The 24,090-nt window shown below is 39.2% G+C and overlaps 1 protein-coding gene across 1 annotated transcript in view; it reads right to left on the bottom strand.

The window, feature by feature from the left end:
- Positions 1-4,700: 4,700 nt before the first annotated feature.
- Positions 4,701-24,090, bottom strand: part of ACBD6 (acyl-CoA binding domain containing 6) — a 134,474-nt gene continuing 115,084 nt past the window's right edge. The window contains exons 7-8 of the mRNA XM_005880231.2: positions 15,592-15,622; positions 4,701-4,977 (exon numbers count right to left, since the gene is read on the bottom strand). Coding sequence (XP_005880293.1) covers positions 4,823-4,977; positions 15,592-15,622 — 186 coding nt within the window. The 3' untranslated portion in view covers positions 4,701-4,822. The remainder of the gene's footprint in view (positions 4,978-15,591; positions 15,623-24,090) is intronic.

Here is a 24,090-nt window from a genome sequence, read left to right as displayed (position 1 = left end):
TAAGTGCCCATCAGCAGATGAGTGGATTAGAAAACTGTGGTACATCTACACAATGGAATACTATGCCACTATAAAAAAGAAGGAACTTTTACCATTTGCAACAGCATGGATGGAACTGGAGAGCATTATGCTAAGCAAAATAAGCCAATCTGCGAAAGATAAATATCACATGATCTCACTCATATGTGGGATATACTGATCAACATTATTTGATGAACAAGAATAGATCCAGAGACAAATGATGGGGGGGGGGGGGGGGGTTAGAGAGCAACCAAAGGACTTGTATGCATGCATATCAGCATAACCAATGGACACGAACACAGGGGTGGTGGGGGGCAATTGGAAAAAAAAGGAGACATATGTAAAACTTTAGACAAAAAACAATTAAGGTGTAATTACTGTCATGTCATTGAAGTTCAGATGTATTGATTGTAAGGTATGTTAGCTTATGTATGAATCACTAGGAAAAAATGCTGCCAATTCAACTTTGACATGCCATTGTTTGTAAAAGAACCAATTTTGGATACGTTAAAATACAAAAAAAAAAAAAAGAATTGATCAGATATAGTATTATAAATTCTATTAAAGCATTTGACCCAAAACACCATAGGAATTGGAATTTGAAATTCACTTATAAATATTTAAATGCAATATTTTCATTACTAAATTGTGGCTGGTGGGTTACACGTTTATTCTGTGATAAACATTTATTTATAAAGGGATCTGTTAGGGACTTGAAGTTTGATAAAAAGCCTTCATGTTTCAGCTGATAAACATTAAATAAACATTAAAAAGTCTTCATGTTCAACTGAAGCATATATTAGCCTGGGCACTAATCCCTCCTGCAATCCAAACTCAGCTTTGCTATAGTCACACGCCTTGTTCATTAATCCTCAGAGATGCCATGTACACGGAATAATAACCCATAGCCAAGTAGTTAAACCTGGCAGGAAGCTAAGAAATACCTATTTAATAGAAAGGTTCACTGGATTATAGCAACCTTTTAGCTGGAAAATGCTGAAACATTAAAAAAAGATATAATAGATATGCTTCCAGATATTATACTTTGGTTGTTACCCTTCTACCTGACAAGCATAAGAGATAACAATACGTGGCCAGCTGGCTGACTTCTTTCATCTTTATTAGAGACACAGTTAAAGTAGGTTTAAAAGATTTAGTGAGTTTTTGATTAGCAATTTATGAAATTCTATGAGGCTTTTCAAGATATCTCATGCAATACCTTGAAATAACATGAGTAATTGTAAATGTACACGATAATGAGAGGAGGGAATGACAGTACCTGCCATTTACTATTGGTGGCAGAGCTTGAACACTTCACAGGAGTTTTGTGCTCTAATAGAAAGGACTGCAATTCAGCAGACTTGGTTCTAATTGTGGCTCTACTGCTATTCTCTAACCCTGGGCAACTGAAGTAATCTGTTTATGTCTCAGATTCATCCTTGTTTAAGTGGCCTTAATAGCAGCTGCACTACCTAATTTATAGGGCTACTGTGGAGGGGCGGTTTAAGCATGTTGAAAAGTCGCAAAAGCTAAACATATACACAGGCATCATTAGTGAGTGACACAGAATTAACAGGTGGGCTCATTTCTGCCCTGTAGCAGAATGAAGTCAAGGGCCAACTTTTTGGCCAGTTCTCTTTAAAAATTTCCCAGTGTGGTAGTCAGTGATAAAACTATAGTCTATATTGTTAAAAATCTTGATCAATTGTTTTAAAAAAGCATGTCTCCTATTCTTTCAAATAGGCATGACAACACCTCAGATATTATCTAGTAAGAGCACTTAAAACCATGGAAATTGGGCCAGTCAACACAAGAATTCTCATTTTTTAAATACTCTAACAAGGAGCCAGGAAAAAGGATTCTAGATGGGACCCACAGACCCCTGTGAACTATACTTCAAGGCCATTGTAATCAAAACAGCCTGCTATGGGCATAAGAACAGGCATATATATCAATGGGACACAACAGAGAGCTCAGAAATCAACCCATGCTTCTATGGTCAATTAATATCTAACAAAGGAGGCAAGAGACTACAATGGAGTAAAGATAGTCTCTTCAATAAATGGTGCTGGGAAAACTAGACAGGCACATGCAAAAAAATGAAACCAGACCACCAACTTACACTACACAAGACTGAATTCAAAATGGACAAAAGACTTAAATATATGTTGCAAAAACATAAAAATTCTAGAAGAAAACATAGGCAGTAAAACAGACATCTCTTGTAGCAACATTTTTACTGATATGTCTCTGAGGGTAAGAGAAACTCTGAAACATACACAAATGCAACGACATCAAGTTAAAAAGCTTCTGCACAGCAAAAATAAAATCAACAAAATGAAAAGAGAACTCACTGAATGGGAGAACATATTCGCCAATGATATATATGATAAGGGGTTAATTTCCAAAATATATAAATATACAATTCAACACCAGGAATACAAACAATCCCATTAAAAAAATGGGCGAAGGACCTGAATAGATGCTTCTCCATACAGGACATACAAATGGTCAACAGACATGCAAAAATGCTCAAGGTCACTAATTATCAGAGAGATGCAAATAAAAACTAGACCTAACATCTGCCGGAATGACTACTATCAATAAATCAATAAACAACAAATGCTGGCGAGGATGTGGAGAAAGAGAACCCTCGTGCACTGCTGGTGGGAATGCAGTCTGGTGCAGCCACTGGGGAAAACAGTATGAAGTTTCCTCAAAAAATTAAAAATGGAACTGCCTTTGACCCAGTGACCCCATTTCTGAGAATACACCCTAAGAATTCTGAAATACCAATCAGAATATATGTAACCCTATGTTTACAGCAGCATTTTTTATAATAGCTAAGACCTGGAAATAGCCCAAGTGCCCATCAGCAGATGAGTGAATAAAAAAGCTGTGGTACATTTACACAATGGAATACTATACGGCTGTAAAAAATAAGGAAGTCTTACCGTTTTTGACAGCATGGATGAACTTGGAAAGTATTATGCTAAGTGAAATAAGCCAGTTAGAAAAAGACAGATACCATATAATCTCACTAATACGTGGAATATAATGAACAAAATAAAATGAACAAAATGGAACCAGACGCATGAATACATGGAACAGACTGGCCAGTGCCCAAGGGGAGGGGAGTGGGTATGACTGGATAAAGAAGGTGAAAGAAATAGTTAAACAACATATATGCATACCCCATGGATACAAACAGTAATTTGGTAAAGGCCAAGAAAGGGGTAGGTGGGGAAGGGAGGAGGTGGACAAAAGTGAGGGGGAATGGGGACTCCTGAAATTATGTCAACACTAAAATTTGTTTTAATAAAAAAAACACTAAAATAAAAGCTGCATACATCTTGGTTGCGTTTGCTGTAACTAATGCATAATGTCTCTTAAAACACATTCAATTAATATGGAACATGAGAGTATTTAGATAAACAGTAGGTTGCAATGCAGTTGGATTGTGGGAAAAGCACAGAGAATGAAGAGAAAGCTTTACTAGAATGATAGTACCATTTCAGCACGTACTAACATGCATATTTCTTCCACAGATAATTGAAAACTGAATAGCCTTGGGAATGGCGTGGCTTACATCTCAGAAAATAAGTTAGCTTAGAAAAAAGTGAGCAGCATTAATAATGTCCCATTTCCGAAGGGGCTTGTTTCAGGACAGGTTAGCCTAAGCTACTGGAAATCCTGTCCATTGTCGAGGGCTCCACAAAGCACGTTTATTGCTTGTTATCTAAATAATAACACATTAGAAACATTATTTTTAAATGGTCACCTTTGCACCTCAACCTGTTTCTTACTTCATTTCTCTTCATATTACAACTGTCTACTTTCCTTACATAATAAGAAATGTCAAGGAATTCCCCAGATGGAGTTCTTTAGATTTAAAGGGGAAAATGTAGGAAGCCAGTTTCAACAGTGTCATACTTATCTATTCTTTACATTAAAACTGTGGCATACTTGTATTTTTAACAAAAAGCAGATGCTCTCCTGGTACCTTGAAATAACTTTAATCACACTAAGTACTGAGGCAGTATGGCTATTTCACATTCCCAAACAGGCCTAACAGTTCAGGCCTGAGCCCGTATGCAGGCGCTGCTGCCATATGTGACAGGGACAGTATAGTCAATTAAGAGGGCCCTAGGGAATTGCTCCCTATTATGTGAAGGTGAGTTGAAGATATCCTAATCTAACCAGTGAATTCTCCAGAACCTGTCTCTCAATCTTAGAGTGAGGTCACTAAATCTTATTCTGGTACTTCCTGTGACTTCTATATCCCAGGAAATGCTGCCTTTTTGCCTTTTCTTTTTCTTAACACCCCTTTTCTTTCTTATCTTCCCAATTCAGTCTGCCAAGAGGCTAGACATTTTAGCTCCCTATTCAGACCCGCTGTACAAAATGCCACAAGGTTGTGTGATCCCCACCACACTGGGATTTCATGCAAGTTTCCCTCACTGTCAGTCACATTTTGTTTCTGTATGTTTCTTAAAAGAGCAGCCATGTTTAATATTGTGAACTATGATGTGACTCCTCTCCCCACCCTCAAGAACAGTGATAAATTTCAGAGCACGCTCAGCAGAACTGGACTGCATTATGCACAGTACACATGTTCATCGCCAAAACTGTACTCGCCGGAATGTATGCAAGCAGAATGAATTGCTGAGACTTCAAAATCCCCGTTCCTCAGAACTGATTTTATTAGCCAATGTACACCAAAGATGGGTGGTAAAAGAAGTATGGTTTTCTTGCATCACTGAAGCCCTATGCTGTTAGACTGTAGCTTTCCAGTCTCTGCTTAAGCCTTGCCAGCCATGTGCTGCTGCAACACCAGAGACACAGCTTTGCAACCTGTCACCTCTTCCGGCAGGCAGCCATCCTGGTCTCGCAGAGTGGGGTCCGCGCCAGACTGGAGCAGCAGCTCCACGATGTCCAGAAACTCACAGGCAGCAGCTGACAGGGAAAGTGACAGACATGAAAACAAGGTTACTCAGAGACAGAGAGACTGGACTTCAGCAGGAGGGTCACGTGCTGGGCTGTGAGGAATCCAGAACGACGAGAACCCTTACAGTGGCTGTAGGGGGGATCTGGTCTTAGAAGCAGAACTGTGCCGGTACAGTGGACTTGTGAATGTTAGGAAAATCAAATTTACTTTTTTGGTTACCCAAAAGCAAACAAAGAAATACACTTTAAATTTTATTATGATTAAAAAAAAATCTTTTAATTGATTTTTTAAGAGAGAGAGTAAGGGAGAAGGGAGATAGACAAAGATAGATGAGAGAGAGAAACTGATCAGCTGCCTCTTGCATGCCCCCTACTGGGTATTGAGCTCGCAAACCCAGGAACACTGAGGACTGGCTGCTGTCTCACAGAAACAACAGAGGGTCAAACGCAGAGGCTGGGTTTCAATCGCACTGGACAGGGTGCCTGGAAAGCCACACTAAGAAGTTTGGAGTTAATAAGCTGGGGAGTGGCATAATTTGGCTTCTGTATTAGGATGATCATTCTATAAAGAGTGACCTGAAAGTCTAGAAATTTGTGGCAGCAGACCTATTAGGAGATTGTGGTAGTTCTTTTAAGGGGCTTGACATTAGCCAGTGTTAGCAGAAATATAAGAAGGGACTGAAAAAGAGAGCCAATGAAAGTCAAGGAGAAGGACATAGCAAAGTAGTTAAAAAATGTCAGTGTACACTAAATTTAATAATTAACAAAGCTGATATGTTATGTTAATAGACCCTTAAACATTTAATTATTTATATTTTGTAATTTTCTTTTTTTGTGGGACAAAAAACATTTTATTTCTAATATGTTTATAGGTTTTTGAAATGCTCATAGGCTCAAGGCCTATGATTATAATGTTTACTGAATAAAATGGCCAGAGTATTTCTACATTTGATATGAAACCCAGACACAATAAAGAAAATATATGTTAAATTTGAACGCATGGAAACCTAAAACTGATAAATTTGAACACATAAAAATTTAAAACAGCTATACCATACACACAAAAACACTATACATATACATAAACTGGGGAGGGACCGTGGGAGACATGCTCCAGAGCGTGTCTGGCCTGTCTTGCCCAGTCCCAATCCGCCGGCTACCAGTAGGAGCATCTGCCCCCTGGTGATCAGTGCATGTCATAACGACTGGTCAAACGAACGGTCGGACATGTAGTATATAAGGCTTTTATGATATAGGATCACAATCATATCTAATAATAGAGAAACATGGTAATTAACCGTAACTTCGCTACCCTTCCCATTGGCTAATCAACGAGATATGCAAATTAACTGCCAACCAAGATGGCGGCCTGCAGCCACGCAGCTGAAGTGAACATGAGGCTTGCTTGCTCCAGTGACGGAGGAAGCCAAGGTTCCCCGCCTGCCGCAGCCCAGCTCTGAGCTCTAGATGCAACAATGTTGTAATTATAGAAGCTAAACAAACCCAGATACCAGCCAGCCACAGCCTCAGAGCTGGAGCCGGCTCTCAGCTCCAGTGACAGCTATAGAAGGTAAATAAATCCCAGAATAAAAAAAAAAAGAAAAAAAAAGAGGCTGGAGCTTCAGTCGCCCGCCAGCCTAAAAACGGCCCTAAGCCCCTCACCAGGACTAGCCAGGCACCCCAGTGGGGACCCCCACCCTGAAGGGGGTGTGACCAGCTGCAAACAGCCATCAGCCCGTCATCCAGGCTGGCCAGGCACCCAAGCGGGACCCCCACCCTGAAGGGGGTGTGACCAGCTGCAAACAGCCATCAGCCCGTCATCCAGGCTGGCCAGGCACCCAAGCGGGACCCCCACCCTGAAGGGGGTGTGACCAGCTGCAAACAGCCATCAGCCCGTCATCCAGGCTGGCCAGGCACCCAAGCGGGACCCCCACCCTGAAGGGGGTGTGACCAGCTGCAAACAGCCATCAGCCCGTCATCCAGGCTGGCCAGGCACCCAAGCGGGACCCCCACCCTGAAGGGGGTGTGACCAGCTGCAAACAGCCATCAGCCCGTCATCCAGGCTGGCCAGGCACCCAAGCGGGACCCCCCCCCTGATCCGGGACACCCTTCAGGGCAAACCAGCCGGCCCCCACCCGTGCACCAGGTCTCTATCCTATATAGTAAAAGGGTAATATGCAAACTGACCCTAACAGCAGAAAGACTGGGAATGGCTGGTCACTATGACACACACTGACCACCAGAGGGCAGCTCCTGCATTGAGTGTCTGCCCCCTGGTGGTCAGTGTGTGTCATAGTGACCAGCCATTCCCAATCTTCTATCTATATAAAAGCCTAAGCGACTGTCTGACCGGTAGCGATGATGCATGATGACCATCAGGGGGCAGACGTTCTGACTGATAGCTATGATGCACACTGACCACCAGGGGGCAGACGCTCAAAGCAGGAGCTGCCAAGCTGTGGTAACTTGGCAGCTGCAGTTCTTGGGTGACGCACCTGGAGCCAGATTCCAGGGTATGTCACCTGAGAACCACCCTCTTGAAATCTGGGACCTCTCTGGAGATGTCGGAGAGCTGGTTTCAGCCCATCCCCGCAGGCCAGGCCGAGGGACCCCACCTGTGCACGAATCTGTGCACTGGGCCTCTAGTTTTATTATAATTTACTACGGGCCCAGTATACAAATTTGTGCACCTTGAAAGGAACCGTGGGCTGCGAGGCTGTGGTGGGCACAGGGGCAGGTCTTGGCTCATCCTCCATGCCCCTGCCCGGCCCCTCCTGCCGCGGCCCCCAGTCCCATCTGCCCGCAGCCCCGCTCCCATCGCCACTGCTCCCACGCACTGACAGCGCTGGCCCTGCTTGAACCTGCTGACGGCACAGAGCGATTGGGGCCGGCACCAGCAGCAGATGTGAGTGGGGCTGGCGCCTTCAGCGGGTGCGAGGGGTGGCTGCTGCCCCAATCGCCCTCAGGAGCAGATGACGCCGAGCACTGGCAGCGGGTGTGAGTGGTGGCTCTGGCACTGGCTGCGAGTGGGGCTGGTGCTGGCAGCAGGTCTGAGCGCCGGGCGGGACCACGGCGCGGGGGAGCAAATAATTTTCAGTAACCACCAGAGGCTTGCCCCAATGACAGCGACTGGCACCCTGCCTTGGTCTGGTGATCCCGCTCACCTGCTCCACCATCCCGCCGTGGCCAATGCCTGCCATGTTCTGTACAGTGCCGCCTGCTGCTGACGCCCACCATGTTCCGTGTACGCCCCCTGGTGGTCAGTGCATGTCATAGCAACCAGTTGTTCCACCGTTTGGTCTATTTGCATATTAGGGTTTTATAGATATAGATTATTCTTTTTGTATATTGCTGGGTTTGATTTGCTAACATTTTATTAAAGATTTTTGCTTCTATATTCATGAGTGATACTGGCATATAGTTTTCTTTTCCTAGGGTCTTTTCTGGTCTTGGTATTAGGGTAGTGTCGGCCTTGTAGAATGAGCTGGGCACTGTTCCCTCACCTTTTATTTTCTGGACAGTTTGTGTGTAGAATTGGTATTATTTCTTCCTTAAACATTTAGTAGAATTCATCAATGAAGCAATCAGGTTCTGAAGATCTTGATGTGGGAAAGTTTCTGGCTACAAATCAATCTCTTTAATAAATGTAGGGCTATCTAGGGTACCTATTTTTTTTGAGAGAAATAGTTTATATCTTTTGGTAGTTTGGGTCTTTTCAGAAATTTGTCCATTTATGTTATCTAATTTATTGGCATAAAATTGTTCATAATGTTCCCTTATTTGCTTCATAATATCTGTAGAATCTATGTTGATATTTTCCTTTCATTCCTCAAATTGGTATTTTCTTTTTAAGACCTTTCAGTTTTATTGAACTTTTTAAAGGTTTCATTGATTTTCTCATGGATTTTTTTTTGGTTTTCTATTTTAATGATTTTAATGATTTCTTCTCTGATCTTTATTATTATACTAGAGGTGTACATGGGTGGGGTCCCTGGGCCTGGCCAGTGATCAGGGCTGATTGGGGCCGTCTCGCCCATTCCCAATCAGGCCCGATGGGGGCCGGCCGGCCGGGGAGGGACTGCAAGAGGGTTCCAGGTTGTGTCCGGCCCGTCTCCCCCAGTCCTGATCAGCCAGACCCCAGCAGCAAGCTAACCTACTGGTCGTAGCATCTGCCCCCTGGTGGTCAGTGTGCGTCATAGCGACTGGTCGAGAGGTCGACTGATTGGTCGGACACTTAGCATATTAGGCTTTTATATATATAGAAGATTCCTATGCTTATCTTGGACTTAATTTGTTCTTCTTTTTCTAATTTTTTTAAAAGGTAGAATCTTAGATCATTGCTTTGAGACCTTTATTCTTTTCAGTAAAGTATTTAATTTCCGTCTAAACACTGCTTTTAACTGCATTCCACACATTTTGATAGGATATTTTCATTTTCATTTAGTTCAAAATATTTTCTAATTTCCCTTGATATTTCTTCTTTGACCTATGAATTATTTAGAAGTGTATTTAAATTTTTTACAATTGGGGATTTTCCAGATGTGTGTCTGTTATTAATTTCTAATTTAATTCTGAGGTGGTCATAGAGCAAACTTTGTACAATTTCTTTTACATTTGTTGAAATTTGTTGTATTGCCTAGAATATGGTCGATCTTGGCAAAGTATTCCATGTGTACTTGAAATAATGTTTATTCTATTTATTAGATGGAAAGGTCTATAGATATCAATTAAGTCAAGTTGATTGACAGTACTGTTCAAATCTTTCATATCCTAGCTGAATTATTATCTACTTGCTCTATCAATTACTGATTTATTGCTTGACAAAGGGTTGTTTTTTTCCCTTGCTTTTTTGTGTCTCATAATTTTTGATTGAATGCAGAACACTGTGTTTAGAAGGACAGTGGAGGCTGCAGTAAATAATACTATTTACCCCAAGAAATGATTCCTCGTCTTCTCTCATGCCATTAGTATGGGTGTTGATTAAATCTAGTCAGCAGTTGAACTGGATTTGAGGTTTGTGGGTCCAATAGATAACTTCAGTAGATCACCAATTTGAATTCCTCCAGGTGTGGGCTGCTGCTACCTTCGTGTGCAGTCCAGGGTGCCAGAGGGCTTTTTCAGTATTCTTGCTCCACCTTCAGCTTTCAGTAGTCTCTCCATGTCTACCACAAAGAGAGTCTCTCTCTCTTTCTACTACAGCTCTAAGACTGCCATTGCTTATTATTCAGGATAAAGCTCATGGTGGGAGTGGGATGGAGTTCTTTGTCCTCTTGGCCTGGTCTCCATCTCAGGCAGACCCTCAGGGGTGGTGATTTCTTAGTGTTCTTATACCCCCTCCCAGAAATGTCAACCCAACTCTGCCTTGTATGAGGGAGAACATGTCACGAGTGGGAGAGAGTTTCCTGCCTTGCCCCAGTGGTGAGAGATCTCTGCTTTGTGTTGGTGCAAGGTTCAGAGCCCAGGGGTTCCCTGTTCCTCCTTGGCAGCAGATTTTGCTTTTATTCCTCCTCCAAAAGCAGTGGATATCTGCCTGGGACCAGGGACAGGAGGAGAGAAAAGTTTTCTGATTTACTGCCAGTGGTTTAAGGATTTTGCTTCATATGAAATAAGGGTCCAGGGAAGTGGCAGAGTTTCACGACTGTATGCCACAGAGGACGGCTCTCTCTGTTCTCAATTTCTCTTAAGAGCATCAGTTAACGATAAAGAGCACTGCAGTGAGGACTCTTCTTGGGTCTGAATTACTCTAAAATGTCATTTTAGCTCACTTGAAGAATTTGTTAATTTTAGTGGTTTTTTTCTTCTGTTTTATGGTGGTTGCCTCTTCCTCAGTTGCTCCATCAAAGTGAAATAGTCTGTGTGTCTTGTAGGGGCTTGTCACTCTTTGCTGGATCTTACATGCAATCCAGTTTTCTTTGCTGGATCTTACATGGAAGCAGAACTCTCTGGGAGTTTGGTTTTAAATGACTTAGTATGACATTTCTTCTTTTGCTCTCTGTTGGTACTCAAGTAAAATAATTTCTCTGGCTCCCATAACTGCTCACTCCCCTGGTGGAGCTCAGGGCTTCCTGGCTATATGAGGTGAAGTGGGCATAGAGTCAACAGCCCAAACCAGGTTGGGATGAGTTGTGAACTTGGGACAAACTTAGGCACCAAACTCTAATCCATAATAGCACAAGGTCAGAGATGGTTCTAAGTGAACAGAGGTAGAGGGCAGAAATTTTTCTGAACTAAAATCAGACCAATTGGGAACCCTATCTCTAGAGGCCTTCAGTGGGTTATGGTTTCTTAGATGGCCACTAAAACTATATATTTGATGACTGAATAAAATTGCCTATTCTATACTTGGGGCAGGTATTGGTGGATTGAGATCATATTTTGGGATTTGGCGCAGATGGGGAAGAAGGTGAAGACTGGATATATTTACCAAGGCCCAGGATTCAACAGAAAGTGTTTAGAATTATAACATCCCATCGAGAATTTAAAATTATCTCCCAAAATAATATAATGAACATTATACCATGAATCACTGTACACCAAATTAGATTCCAATGGAAGACAGTTTCTTACAAAATATAACAAAGTTAAGGACACATTGCCTAATATTAAGTAGCTGTGAGAGGAGGATATTTCTCCTGCATAGAACTAGCTGCATGACATTTATATTTTGAGAAATAATCATTTAACCTTTTTGCTGTAGCTATCAGTCTCAACTTATTGTGAGAAACACTTGGTTAGGTTTTAAGATTGGAACTTTTAAAGCAGTATCAGAGGAATAAATTTCCCAGTGTATAAATCTGCAACACAGGATAATAACTAGAATGATCTGTCAGACCACTATTGGCTCAAATCTAACCCAACACTTGAGATACTAAGCATGAAGATCCAGGGTAAGTAGATGTGCACTCTGGCTGAAAACACTAAGCTGACCATCTCAGACAAAGGGGCACTGATTTCATAGATGCTGTAAGAGTAAGGGAGAGATGATATAATCTGTGAGTACTAACCCAGGAGTGGAGCTTAAAATTTTAAGTTCCACAGCTAGAGCACTATAGCTAACCAGTTGAGAAAAGGCTAACGACGCTGTATAACAATCCCCTTAACCTAACAAATGTGAATACAATTTTAGCTCAAGTCTAACTATAAAGTGAGATTTAAGTTTGGAATTTAAGGATTACAAAATAGTACTTGTGAGTAAGGGATATGGTATCCATAAAGAAAGGAGTTTGATTAACAAGTGCCAGGGGTTTATGCAAAGGCAGATTGACATGAGAGTATAAGGAATCAGGAAGCTGTAGTAGAGACAAAAAGGAAGTGAAGAGAAAGACTGATTTACAGGACAGGGAAACCACACAGGTGAATCATACCCAGTATAAGGTGGGCACTGCGGCACCACCTCTTGGAGATTCACTGTTGATAGGCATAAACTATGTTTATGGTTAGCAGAGTCTCCTGGCACAGATAAGTGCCCAACAAATAGTTTTGCCTTTTTTTTAAAAATAGGCATTGAACCCCCAATTAGATGGTGAGCTACTTGATTTCATGCTTTTTTATTCTCTCTCCTCCATCTAGCACTGTGCTGGGAACCTAGTGTTTGCTCAAAATTCATTAGTTAATTGATTTCTCTGCCTTTGGCATCTTCAGTGAAGCACTATTCATGAGTCAGAGTCCTCTTTTAGAGACGTGTGAGCTGCCCACCCCCTCAAAATGGATAAAGGCAAAGAAGATGAGAGAGGGGTGAGAAGGAAAGGGGGCTAACATTTTACCCAATTAATGAGGGGATATATTGGTGTCCACAATGTGCTGGGAAATACAAAAACAGTCATAAGCCCATCTCAGAAAAGCTTGAGCAAGTCCACAGGGAGAAGAACAGTTGCTGAATTTATGGTACCCTGGGAACCTCTATTTGTCAAGTGCCACAGAGGCAGCCCTGACACTGGCACAGGTGAAGATGAATTTTCATTCAGAGCAGTGAGCCTTCTGACTCCATTAATCCTCCGGGTTTTGATGATGAATTTCTTTCTTTTTTTATTTTATTTATTTTCACTCGAATGCCTCCTCCCACTGCCCTGTAACAGCGTGGAAGGAACAGAACAGATGGTGCTTTACGTGGAAGACCGAGGGCTCATGAGGATACAAAGCCTGCCCACTCTGAAATCACATGACTACACGTGCAAGGAAAAGCCTTGATTTCCCCTGGGAGACACAGATGCAATGATGTTAGTATTCCCAGTGGAGGGAGAGGAGGGGAAGGCTAACAGGCCATTTACAAGGAAGACCACACTTATACTAATATACTCTTCAGCAAGGATCATGTTTAATTACAAAATAACAGGAGGACCAATATCTGAAGATTCAAAAACACCGAAGTAAAATTGAGGCAAATAAGGATTTTAGTATGCTGCTATGCAAAGCCCATTTGGAAAGAACCAGTATGGCCGTACAGTAGAATACTGGCCTTTAGTTAACCTGCCATTGGCTCTGACCCAGTTTTAATCAGAAGAAGCCAGGATTTACAACCTGCTTAAGGATGGAGTTTGACAACTGCTATAATCAGAAGAGCTGTCAACACAAGGACAGCTGTCAAGCCAAACTGTAATTCATAAAAAATAGTAGCTAAGCCCCCAAGACATCCCCAACATAGTCTTTGCACTCCCTGGATTTAACTATACTTTTAGTTTTATGAAAGTCCCAAGAATAGGTTAAGGGTCCTAAAATAAAATAAAATCAACAAATAGCTATTGTGTACCTATTAAATAAAAAAAGGTTAAATAACATTAAGTGACTAAAAAGATAAACTATGCCCAGCAGATTCCCTGGCATTTGGTAGGTACTTAATAAATGGTAATTATTATTATTATTGTATGCCAGACTTTGTTTGGATGAACTTAAAAACTGGCAAAAGTCTAGTGACCTGGTTAAAAAAGAAATCTAAATTAAAAATGAATCACTCCTATAAGTGATTATTAACTTAAAATATTAATTTCATGAAACATTCCTGGTTGTCAGAATATTTTAGTTTTATATATTTGTAATGCCAAAAACCTCTAACTAATGGTATTATTTTTATGTTTAATTATCTTGATTGTAACATATATGATATTTATTTTGTTCCTTCTATAATAAATAATGTAATGAGAGATAGAAATAGAGGTTGTTTTACAAGATCAATTATCAATTTTGGGCAGGATTCCTGAATCAGGGATAATTTTTATTAATGTTTAAACTCTCAGTGAACAGAAATAAGACTATAAAAGTGTGAAGACAGACACAGATATTGAAATATATGTTTACTCACAAATACGATTTTGAAAAATAGCCTTGATTCACTGACTGAGGTGACCAATGGTAAAGGATTTTCATTTATTTTATTTCTAGGAGAGATCATCTTCCACAAAATAATGTCTGTTTTAAAAGGATACTAGGACTGTAATTATTTATGGAATTATGAAAAGAGCACTGGAAGTTTAACCAGGAGACCTGGACAAGTGTCTGGCCTCTGCTACCTACAGCTTGTGTTACCCTGTCAAGGTCACTTCCCCTTTCTGGACTTGAGATTTTCATTTGCAAATGTAGGAAATGTGTGTATGTATATTATATATATGTAATTTTAATTAACAAATATTTTAAGTACAGTACAGAGAGGACTATAAAGATTAATAAAAAATTTTGGTTATTATAAATAATGCTGCAAAAAATGTTCTTAATCATGTCTCATTATATACATGTCCAGCAGTATTTCTAGGGTATATATCTAGAAGCAGACTTCCTGCTGGTTTTTGATACCCAGGTGATACTAGCTACAGTCATAAATGAGTTGGGGCATGCATTTGGTGACATTTCAATCTTTTTTTTATCAGGTCAAGTTACCATAACAGCTAGCCCAATAAGTTAGGTGCTTGACATCCAAGCAAATACTAAGCAGTGGACAAAAGTGCCCAGGGGCACCCAGGCTACTTACCACTGAAGGGTGATCTGGGATTGCCAAAACTAGTAAAATAGCCTAATATATTCCCTCCCAAAAGGTCTGAAGGTGGTTGATCCTTTATCTGATTTAAATATTGATGGTTGTCTCTTATTCAACAATATTCACATCCAAAAAAAAAAAGAATACTTTTACTAGTTACTTTACACTTTACAAAATACTTCAATATCTTTTACCTCATTGAATTTACCCAGTAGCTCTTTAAAGCCATTATCCTCTATTTTATAGGTGACTTAAATAAAGATTACTTAACTATGCTAATAAGTTAGTAGGGGAAATGAGTTAAAATGCTCAATTCACTATGAATGTGCCCATACGAATTTTAATATACTGTGGACACAGACAATGGGGTGGTGAGGACCTGGGGGGGGGGGGACAGGATAGGAGAGGGCTGGAAGAGGTTAATGGGGGGAAAAGGAGGACCTATGTAATACTTTCAACAATAAAGATGAAAAGAAAAGAAATAATTTTAATATATCTTCAATATTAGAGGTTATTTATCTATTTTTTAAACAAAAAAGTTACTGTATCTTTGCTAGTAGCCAGGCATTTTTCTAAGCACTAAATAGTGCTGGACAAAGTTGAGATAAACATATGGAGAAAAGTTTCAAATGATTATTAATAGTTAAGAAACATCTTACCATAATGTAGAGCTGTTTGACCTTCATTGTCCTATAAAAGAAACAAAAAATACATTTAGAAGTCTAAGTTATTGCAAAAGTATGGAAGTACATAAGCTATAGCAACTATCTGATATTACAAAGTTCTATAGGTTTATCAGATACATAAAATGAAGAAGTCAGTTCTTTGAGCCTCATAGTAACTTCTGTGGTTACCAGGGGCTGTAGGAAGAGAGGAATGGGGAATTATTGGGTAATGGGTACAGCATTTCAGGTTGGGATGGTGAAAAAGTTCTGGTGATGAATAGTGGTGATGGATGCATGACAATGTGGATGTTCTTAACGCCAATAACCTTCACACTTAAAAATGGATATTTCACAACCATTTAAAAAATAGAAAAGAAAAAGTAAAAGGTGTGAACCAAAAACTGCAAGAGGCAATGTTCTCCACTTCTTGGAGAAAAGTCCATAGTAGGAGAAAAGAAGGAAGAAGTACCGACAAAGAAAAAAATAGCAGTGAGAGATGGAGAAGGATTGAGAGTCTCTAGTTCTTGTCATTCTGACTATACCTTTGCCTTTCTTGGTTAGATGAGCCAACAACAAAATACTCCCTAGACCAGTGGTTCTCAACCTTCCTAATACCGCAACCCTTTAATACAGTTTCTCATGTTGTGGTGACCCCCAATTTCATTGTTACAAACTGAACATAATTAAAGCATAGTGATTAATCACAAAAACAATACGTAATTATATATGTGTTTTCCGTTGGTCTTAGGCAACAACTGTGAAAGGGTTGTTCGACCCCCAAAGGGGTCGTGACCCACAGGTTGAGAACTGCTGCCCTAGACAAATGTGATAGTTTTGTCAGTTGCAAACAAGTGTCCTCACTAATACAGTATGCAAGACATTGATGACACAAACGTTGGTCATCTTCCTCCCAATTCCTTCTCCCAATTCTGTGACTGCCAAGTACTAATCAATTGGGACTCCCACATCTGTAACTGCTCTTCACTCTGCTGGAAAGCTATCCTGCAGTCTTTAAAGATAGTGTCTTGCTCTTTTCTCCTGTTTTAAAGTTTGTCTTTGATATATTGGAGCATTTTAGGTAGACTTATTTTGTAGTCTCTAACAGTCCCTCTAGTTCTTTGAGTTCAGGAAGAGGAGGAGGCTGGGTGACAATACCTGTGATGCTTGTTGGGCTGCCTGAGGTTCTCTTTTTGACAGTTTCCTGTGTGCTTTATAATTGTGGGCTGTAACTTCATTTTAAATGGGGTTTTATCTGAAAAATTCTGGATTGAAAGTCTTTCCCTCCACAATGACTTTGCTTCTGTATCTGCCAGCCTCCTTAGAGATATTATCAATCTGAGATCCTTGTGTTGACTTTTTAGCTTATGGATTTTTGAACACTTAAGTAGCACAAATTTTAAAAGGGCAAATCTCTCTCCCTTCCCACTATTTGGCTTGGAGCACAGACCAAGACAAACTCTCCTTGTCAAATGCGTTTTGCTGGGCAGATTATTTTTAGTCTACTTTTTTCCTGATGGTGGTTGGTGTTGAGATCTCTACCCCATGGGTATTGAGACTGGCCAATTCTTGCAGGGCAGCCCAATGAGGGTTTAAACTCACTTCTTTCTTTCTTTTTTTAAGCTCTGGGTTTATTTTATAACCTTTATGACTCAGTTCATCTTCTTCAGGAACCCTTCCGAGTCCTCCGGCAGAGTTAGGTGGCCCTGCTTTCTAGCACTGTGCATAGCATACACTCTGTGTACTAGTCACTCTTTTCTATTGAGGCTGTAAGCTTCCTATAGGCAAGTATTATGGCTTTCATCCAGGCAGGGCCTATCACAGTGTCTTGCATACAGTGTGTGCTTTCATGAAATGAAACAATGAATATATTAATCTTTCCCCATTGGTTTATTACTTAATCTCTTGACTACTTTTTTTCATTTACTTGAACTTTTTTTTTTTTTTTAAGTCCCACATATTTCCTATAGTGTGGAGTATAATGCTAGCTGTGATGATCCAATGCGGGCCTAAACAATAATGAACAGGAGATGTAGTTTATAGTTAACTAGGTGCAAAATCACTACTATATTCAGGTTGACTTCTAGTCCTTTTTTCTTCTCTATGTGCACAGAACAAGTTGGTCACTCTTGAGAGATTCTCTCCCCACATGTCTTCTGCACTGACCCTTTTGTACTTTTATTATTTTTATCATGTCCATATTTTATTCATAATTTATTTTTTTTAAGGACTTAGCTTTCTTCTATCTCCAGATTGGGCACCCTATCAAATACAAGAAGTTTGTTTTTTTTATTCTACCATATGAAGCATTGATGAAAATATTAATATTTTGATCAGAACAGATACAGAGGAAACACTATTTTATCCTTTTAACATTAAGCCACTAATAACACTGCTGTTTTCTGTGCGTAAAACACTATAGCCAAGTCCTGATTTTTTCCCTGCTGTTAACTACATTTTATCAATCTGAATCAAAAGCCGTATTTCCAAGTCAAGATTTCATATATATACTGCAGTCATGGGAATAACATGCTTCTTAGATGTTCTCTATGAGCAGAAAATTCTGCTGAGTGTTACTGGATTTCTTTTTTTGTGACCATAGTGATATTGATACTCTAATTTAGTTCAGACTTGACCTACCATCTCTGCCAATGTTAGTTCTAAAAGTACAGTAGTAAGGCAGCATGAACCATTAAAAGAGTAATAGCAGAGCTGCACAGAGGAAATGAATTTTCTCATGTGCCTAAAGAGAGGTTTTGTTCTTACCCAATAATTTGATAAGTTATTTGATTTTAAATTTTATTTTAAAAATAGTATTTCAAGTGAGTATACAAGGTGGCACTGAAGAAAACTGGTTATGAGGTATTAGAAGTAGTGATAAAAATGATGAGTTAGTAATATGATTTGGGATAATTTTTAATATTATTTATAAGCTTAGAATGTACTGTCTCTTTCTCTATGAGATCTGTGACTCTAATAAATTACACTAAATTGACAATTTGGAAATTTGCAAATGTATTTTGTGATTATTTTTTAAAGAATTTTTCTAGATATATGAGTAAGCCTTCAGTTGAAGGTTACAGGCATACTCCTTACTTGAACAACAACCACCACCACAACAACAAAAAAGGAGGTATAGTACCACCTCATTTAACTGGCATCTTAGGAGTGTGAAAAACCTGCAATTTTTCAAATAACTGGAACATTACCCTTTGAGCATGCATGTAATAGGAAAAAATTACTATTCACTTGTACTCTCCCTGAATTGGAATACCATCTATATGTTTATAAACATTTTTCAGCGAGTACAATTATTAGCTATTTCCAATAAAAATTTATCAAACCAATTAAAATCATGGTTACTTATAAATGGCTCTTTACAGTTACAAGCATGACAGGGTTATCCCACCTGGCACCATCCACTTCTTGTTTGCTATGTTCTTCAGATCACCATGCCTAATTTGTGGCTTTTGAGATCAGATGCTGGGAGCTGAAGTGTTATAGTATTTAATGTGAAACACTGAGATTTTTGATCTTTCAACTCAGAGCATGTCCACCTAGAAATCAATTAGAGCAGGGATATGAACATAAGAACCATGACTCCAATCACAGAATTGATTGGCAAGCCAAGAATAGAAAGACAGAAAGACAACCAAGTTGTCTTCTAATTTTATTATCTTTTTTGTCTTCCAAGAGTACTAGAGAAAGGGAGTACTTTAAAAAGACATCAAGAATTTTCCTCAGTTCTGAACTATTTATATATCTAACTACCTTGATATATCTAGATAGATATTTGAGAGAAACAGAGAAAGGATGATTATTTTAAACTATTCTCTAATCAAATTGTAGTCTTTAGAGACCTAAATTTAAATTCTTTTTTTCATTCATCTTTTGTATGCCTAGCACATAATAAGTACTCACGAAATGTTTGATCAATGAACTAGATGATTGCAACTAATATAAATCCTGTTTAGTTTTTAATCATTATTAATAATTATTTTAAAGCAACTACATTACAATACTCTTACTATTACGATTATGAAGCTTTAATAAAACACATCATCTTGTATCTATAAAATCTTTACCTCTGTTATTCCTCTTTGTATGTTAAATGGAATTTGTATTAAAGGAATATGATTCCAAACATTTTTTCTCAGTAACCTCAAAATAGGATATAGAAACCCAAACCTTAGTCTTTATAAATATTCTGTTTTAAAATATATTACAAAGAATAAATGGAATTGAATGTCAAGAATGAGTAAGTGAAAGCTTTTACTCATCCGGTTTACAACTTATATCAGCTAATTTTTCTAAATTTAAGTTGATTAATTTTTTTGGTTGTTTCATTTCAAATGACCACACCAGAAGAGGGTTGTTTGTCATGGTTATTTATGCTTTTTCTTTCTGTTTTAGCTTAAAAGAAATGTTCAAATTTAATAAGTATGGAGTTGTTATAAACAGCAGCAAAAACAATTCCAATAAATTAAAATCGGTCATACATTTGAAATCTTTTCAAGGGATTATACACTAGGGTAAAATAAAAATACTCAGTTGAATTAAAAATAAACAAAATCACATAATAAAGTTAAAATGTAGACAAATTCAACCGTGCTTAAAATTCAAAGTACAAACAGATCTCGGAGGGGAGGGGAGTGAGGAGGATGGAAAGAGATCAACCAAAGAATATATATGCATATATGCATAGCCCATGGACATAGACGACAATGTGGTGAAGGCCTAGGGGCGCTGGGGGCAGGTTGGGGGAAGGCAAAGGGAGGAGAAATGGGGGAACAACTGTAATAGAGTCAACAATAAAAACAATTCAAACTACAAAAGAAATAAATGTGCAATCCCTACACTATACCTCCATATCCTTTCTGTCCAAGTACATAAAAGTTCATAAGAAACACAAATGACAAAATAATATAGAAAATTTAAACTCAGACTCTCAAGTAAGAAAAGGAAAAATGCACCCATGACCCCCCTACGTGATCCTTTCCTATTACATTTATTTTTTCAAGTTTATTTTTTCTCCCATTACATTTATTTTTTTAATTTTATTTTATTGTTTGAAGTATTACAAATAGTAGTACATATGTCTCCTTTTTTCCCCATTAACCTTCCCCCTGCCTCTCCTACCCCCCCAACATGCCCTCACCGCTCCCCCTCCCCCATCGTTCTTGCGTCCATTGGTTATGCTTATATGCATGCATACCCATTACATTTAAAACGGCAGAGAGCCATGGCAGCTCCTCTCTACCTGGCCTGGTCCTCCCTTCTTTAATACAAATTCCATTTAACTTACAAATGGAACTACCACCCACTTCTCTGAGATTGGTTTAAAAGCAGCCACTCTTCTTTATAACTTAACAAAAATTTTTTAAATCCTCACCTAAGGATGTTTTCACTGCTTTTTAGGGAGAGAGGAAAGGAGAGAGAGAAGCATCGATGTGAGAGAGAAACATCGACTGGTTAGAGAACCATGAGCCTTCACAACCCTTAAGCTTTTTCTCACCCACCTTCATCCTTTACCTTGTATCATATGAATATGCCTGTGTTTTCCTGCTGTTCTGAAGGTAAGGACCATGGCATAGTTTAACTTTATAGACCCCCATTTCCTTTATCCCTTGCATCTAGCACAAAACTTTGCATAAAAATAAAAGTTAAATAAGACCAAAAAAAAAAAAATAAACTACTTGCAGAGTTATACCTCACTAATCCAGGGACTTGATTTCTGGAATTCTCAAGTACCTGGAATAGGGCCCAGATTCTGGGGGGAAATGCTGATAAGGATCATATTAAACATGTTGTGATTAGTTGGCTCACTGCAGAGAAGGATTTTTCTTGCTGGTTTGAGAAAGCAAAGCAAGGCCAGTCTTTGCCAATGAAATATGAGATGCTACAGGAGGCAGAAGACATGGAAAGGGAAAAGTGAAGGAAAGCAAGAAGTAGAGCAGAAATGGTAAGACGGCCAGCAGAGCCTAATGGCAGTTAGAAGAAAGAATAGAGGCAGCAATAGTAGCAGCCAGCAGAAATTAAAAGCTGTGACAGCAGTGGCAAGTTGCAGACATTTTAGACCACAGAGAACAGCCAGCCATAAAGAGGGCTGGGCTGCATGCCAACCAGCAGATTTTAGCAATCTCAAGAGAGAAAGAGAAGCTCTGGCCCCTTGCTTCACACCGTCTATAAATACCCATGGTATAAGTACAATGATTTAAGAAGGAAGCAATGAAGTATTGGATATATTTTAGAAAAAGTATTTTATAGAAAAACATTTAAAAAATAAAAAGCAGAAAGTAACTGTTTAGCTATTTGAAACCAACACTAGTCTAGAATGTTTAACTTTCCAAAGGGAACTGAATAGTTGAGAATGTATTAGAGTAAGGGAAGTAAAAGGAACAAACATTGGCTAATTCCTATCGTGTGCTGAAAGTTTTACAAACATTGTTCCTTTAATCCTCACAACAACCTTATTACATAAACATTATTACCATTTTTGAGTCGGGTAAAATGAGGCTCAGAGAGATTATATATAACTTGCGCAAGGTCCTAGGCCTTTCATCATCCAAAAACATGCTTTCTCAACTGTACTATGCTGCTGAAAAGGAGCCAGGGGAATCAGGACAAATAAATACAAAGTAAGGAGAAATGTGGTTAAACTTTTAATTTTGCAGGATAAAGACAATAGGTAGCCTAAACCAGCAGTCGACAACTGGTGGTCCGTGAGGTCCGAAAGTTTGGCGACCGCTGGCCTAAACTATAATCTCACATCAGATTATTATTATTTTTTTTTTTTTCAGTGCTGGTTAGGTTTTATTTTAACAGGGCATTTCCTCTTCATGTGTTTTTCAAAATATCAGTTATATCAATTAAAGGTGTAAACAGGTACAAAATATACAGTACAGAGAAACAATTTTCTTAACTAGTCTATTGCCTAACAAAAGTACACATGGGGGAGCCGAGTGAATAGCAGCCCTGGTCTCTCCTCTGTGGGGGGGATAAGGGATCCAGAGGCGGCTTCAAAAAAACAGGAATGATTACTTGGGGACAGCACTGTGGTAAAATTAAGAAACCTGGGCCGATGTCCACCACTGTTAGGATGTCAGCAGAGGAGCATCGTCCATACCCAGCCTCTCAGACCTTGCTGGGTGTGCACACACCGGGGGGGCCTGGGCTCCGCTAAAGCCTGAGGCTTGACGATTTTGCTCATGCACATGTGGAACAAATCTTCTGAGAGGGCAAAAACAGTTTTCCTTCCCCAAACTGAACTTCTGGAGGATAAGCCATGTCTAACCTGAGGCTTTTCCCAACTGCTGCCCCCCACTGGCCCCCATGGTGCAAGGCTTAGTGGGATATATCCCCTTTGAGTTAATTTATTTCTCATCTCTAACAGTGGTTGCCTTGCGTGTTTCACAAAGTCACAGTAACAAATGAGATATGAATCACATCAGATTATTAATCATAATCTCCAAATTGATATGTCACATTCAGAGAGTGAATAATCTTACTCTTTAGGACCATGCACTCATCTTTACTTCTCCTTGCCTGATTGCTATACTTTTCCAAGTATGCTTATATCAAGAAGCTGAAGCTAAATCTATAAATTTTTAAAAATTAACTTGCTAAGCTGGTCTAGCATTCAAAGTTAGGTACATAAGAAAACAGCCAAACTGTTTTCTCTTCTGAAGGGTGTTTTGCTTACTGCATTACTGTTTCTATAATACTGTGCAGCAAAAATTCAATGTATCTCAATGTACTCTATTCTATGTCCTTTGTATGGTAAAAAGTCAGACATCTAGTGGAGAAATCCAAGAAATGATTCTTTCCATTCATACTCATTCACTCTTTATTTTCACAATGAAAATTTTCAGAGTGTGCTAGGTCCACACAACAGTTCCCCAACCACAAAGGGTGCTATGAAATAGACACTTTTATTTGTTGTTGGTAGAAACATAAATTAGCATAATATCTAGAAAATGTTTATTGCCTATCGTTTAGCATTTCTAGAATCTATTTTTTAAATATATATGTATATATTTTAAAAATATATTTGTATTGGTTTCAGAGAGGGAGGGAGAGGGAGAGAGAGATAGAACCATCAATGATGAGAGAGTATATCATTGATCGGCTGCCTCCTGCATGACCCCTATTGGGGATGAAGCCCGCAAATTGGATGTGCCCTGACCAGTAATCAAACCATGACCTCCTGGTTCATAGGTTAATGCTCAACCACTGAGCTACACCGGCCAGGCCTAGCATCTATTTTTCAAAATACTTCATATATTTTAAAAAACTTATGAAAAATTTGAGTTCATTCCAGCATTATCTAGATTAGTAAGAAATTGGAAACAATTTAAAGTCCAACAATACAATACAGGAAAAGTTAATATGTCAGTTGAGCAGATTAGCATGCAGCAAATTAAAACAATGGTCATCAGTTGAGCAGATTAGCATGCAGCAAATTAAAACACTGGTCATAAAGTATTTATAACATAG

Source organism: Myotis brandtii, unplaced genomic scaffold (genome assembly GCF_000412655.1).
Source record: "Myotis brandtii unplaced genomic scaffold, ASM41265v1 scaffold630, whole genome shotgun sequence".
Taxonomy (NCBI): Eukaryota; Metazoa; Chordata; class Mammalia; order Chiroptera; family Vespertilionidae; genus Myotis; species Myotis brandtii.
This window is presented reverse-complemented; position numbering and strand designations above follow the sequence as displayed.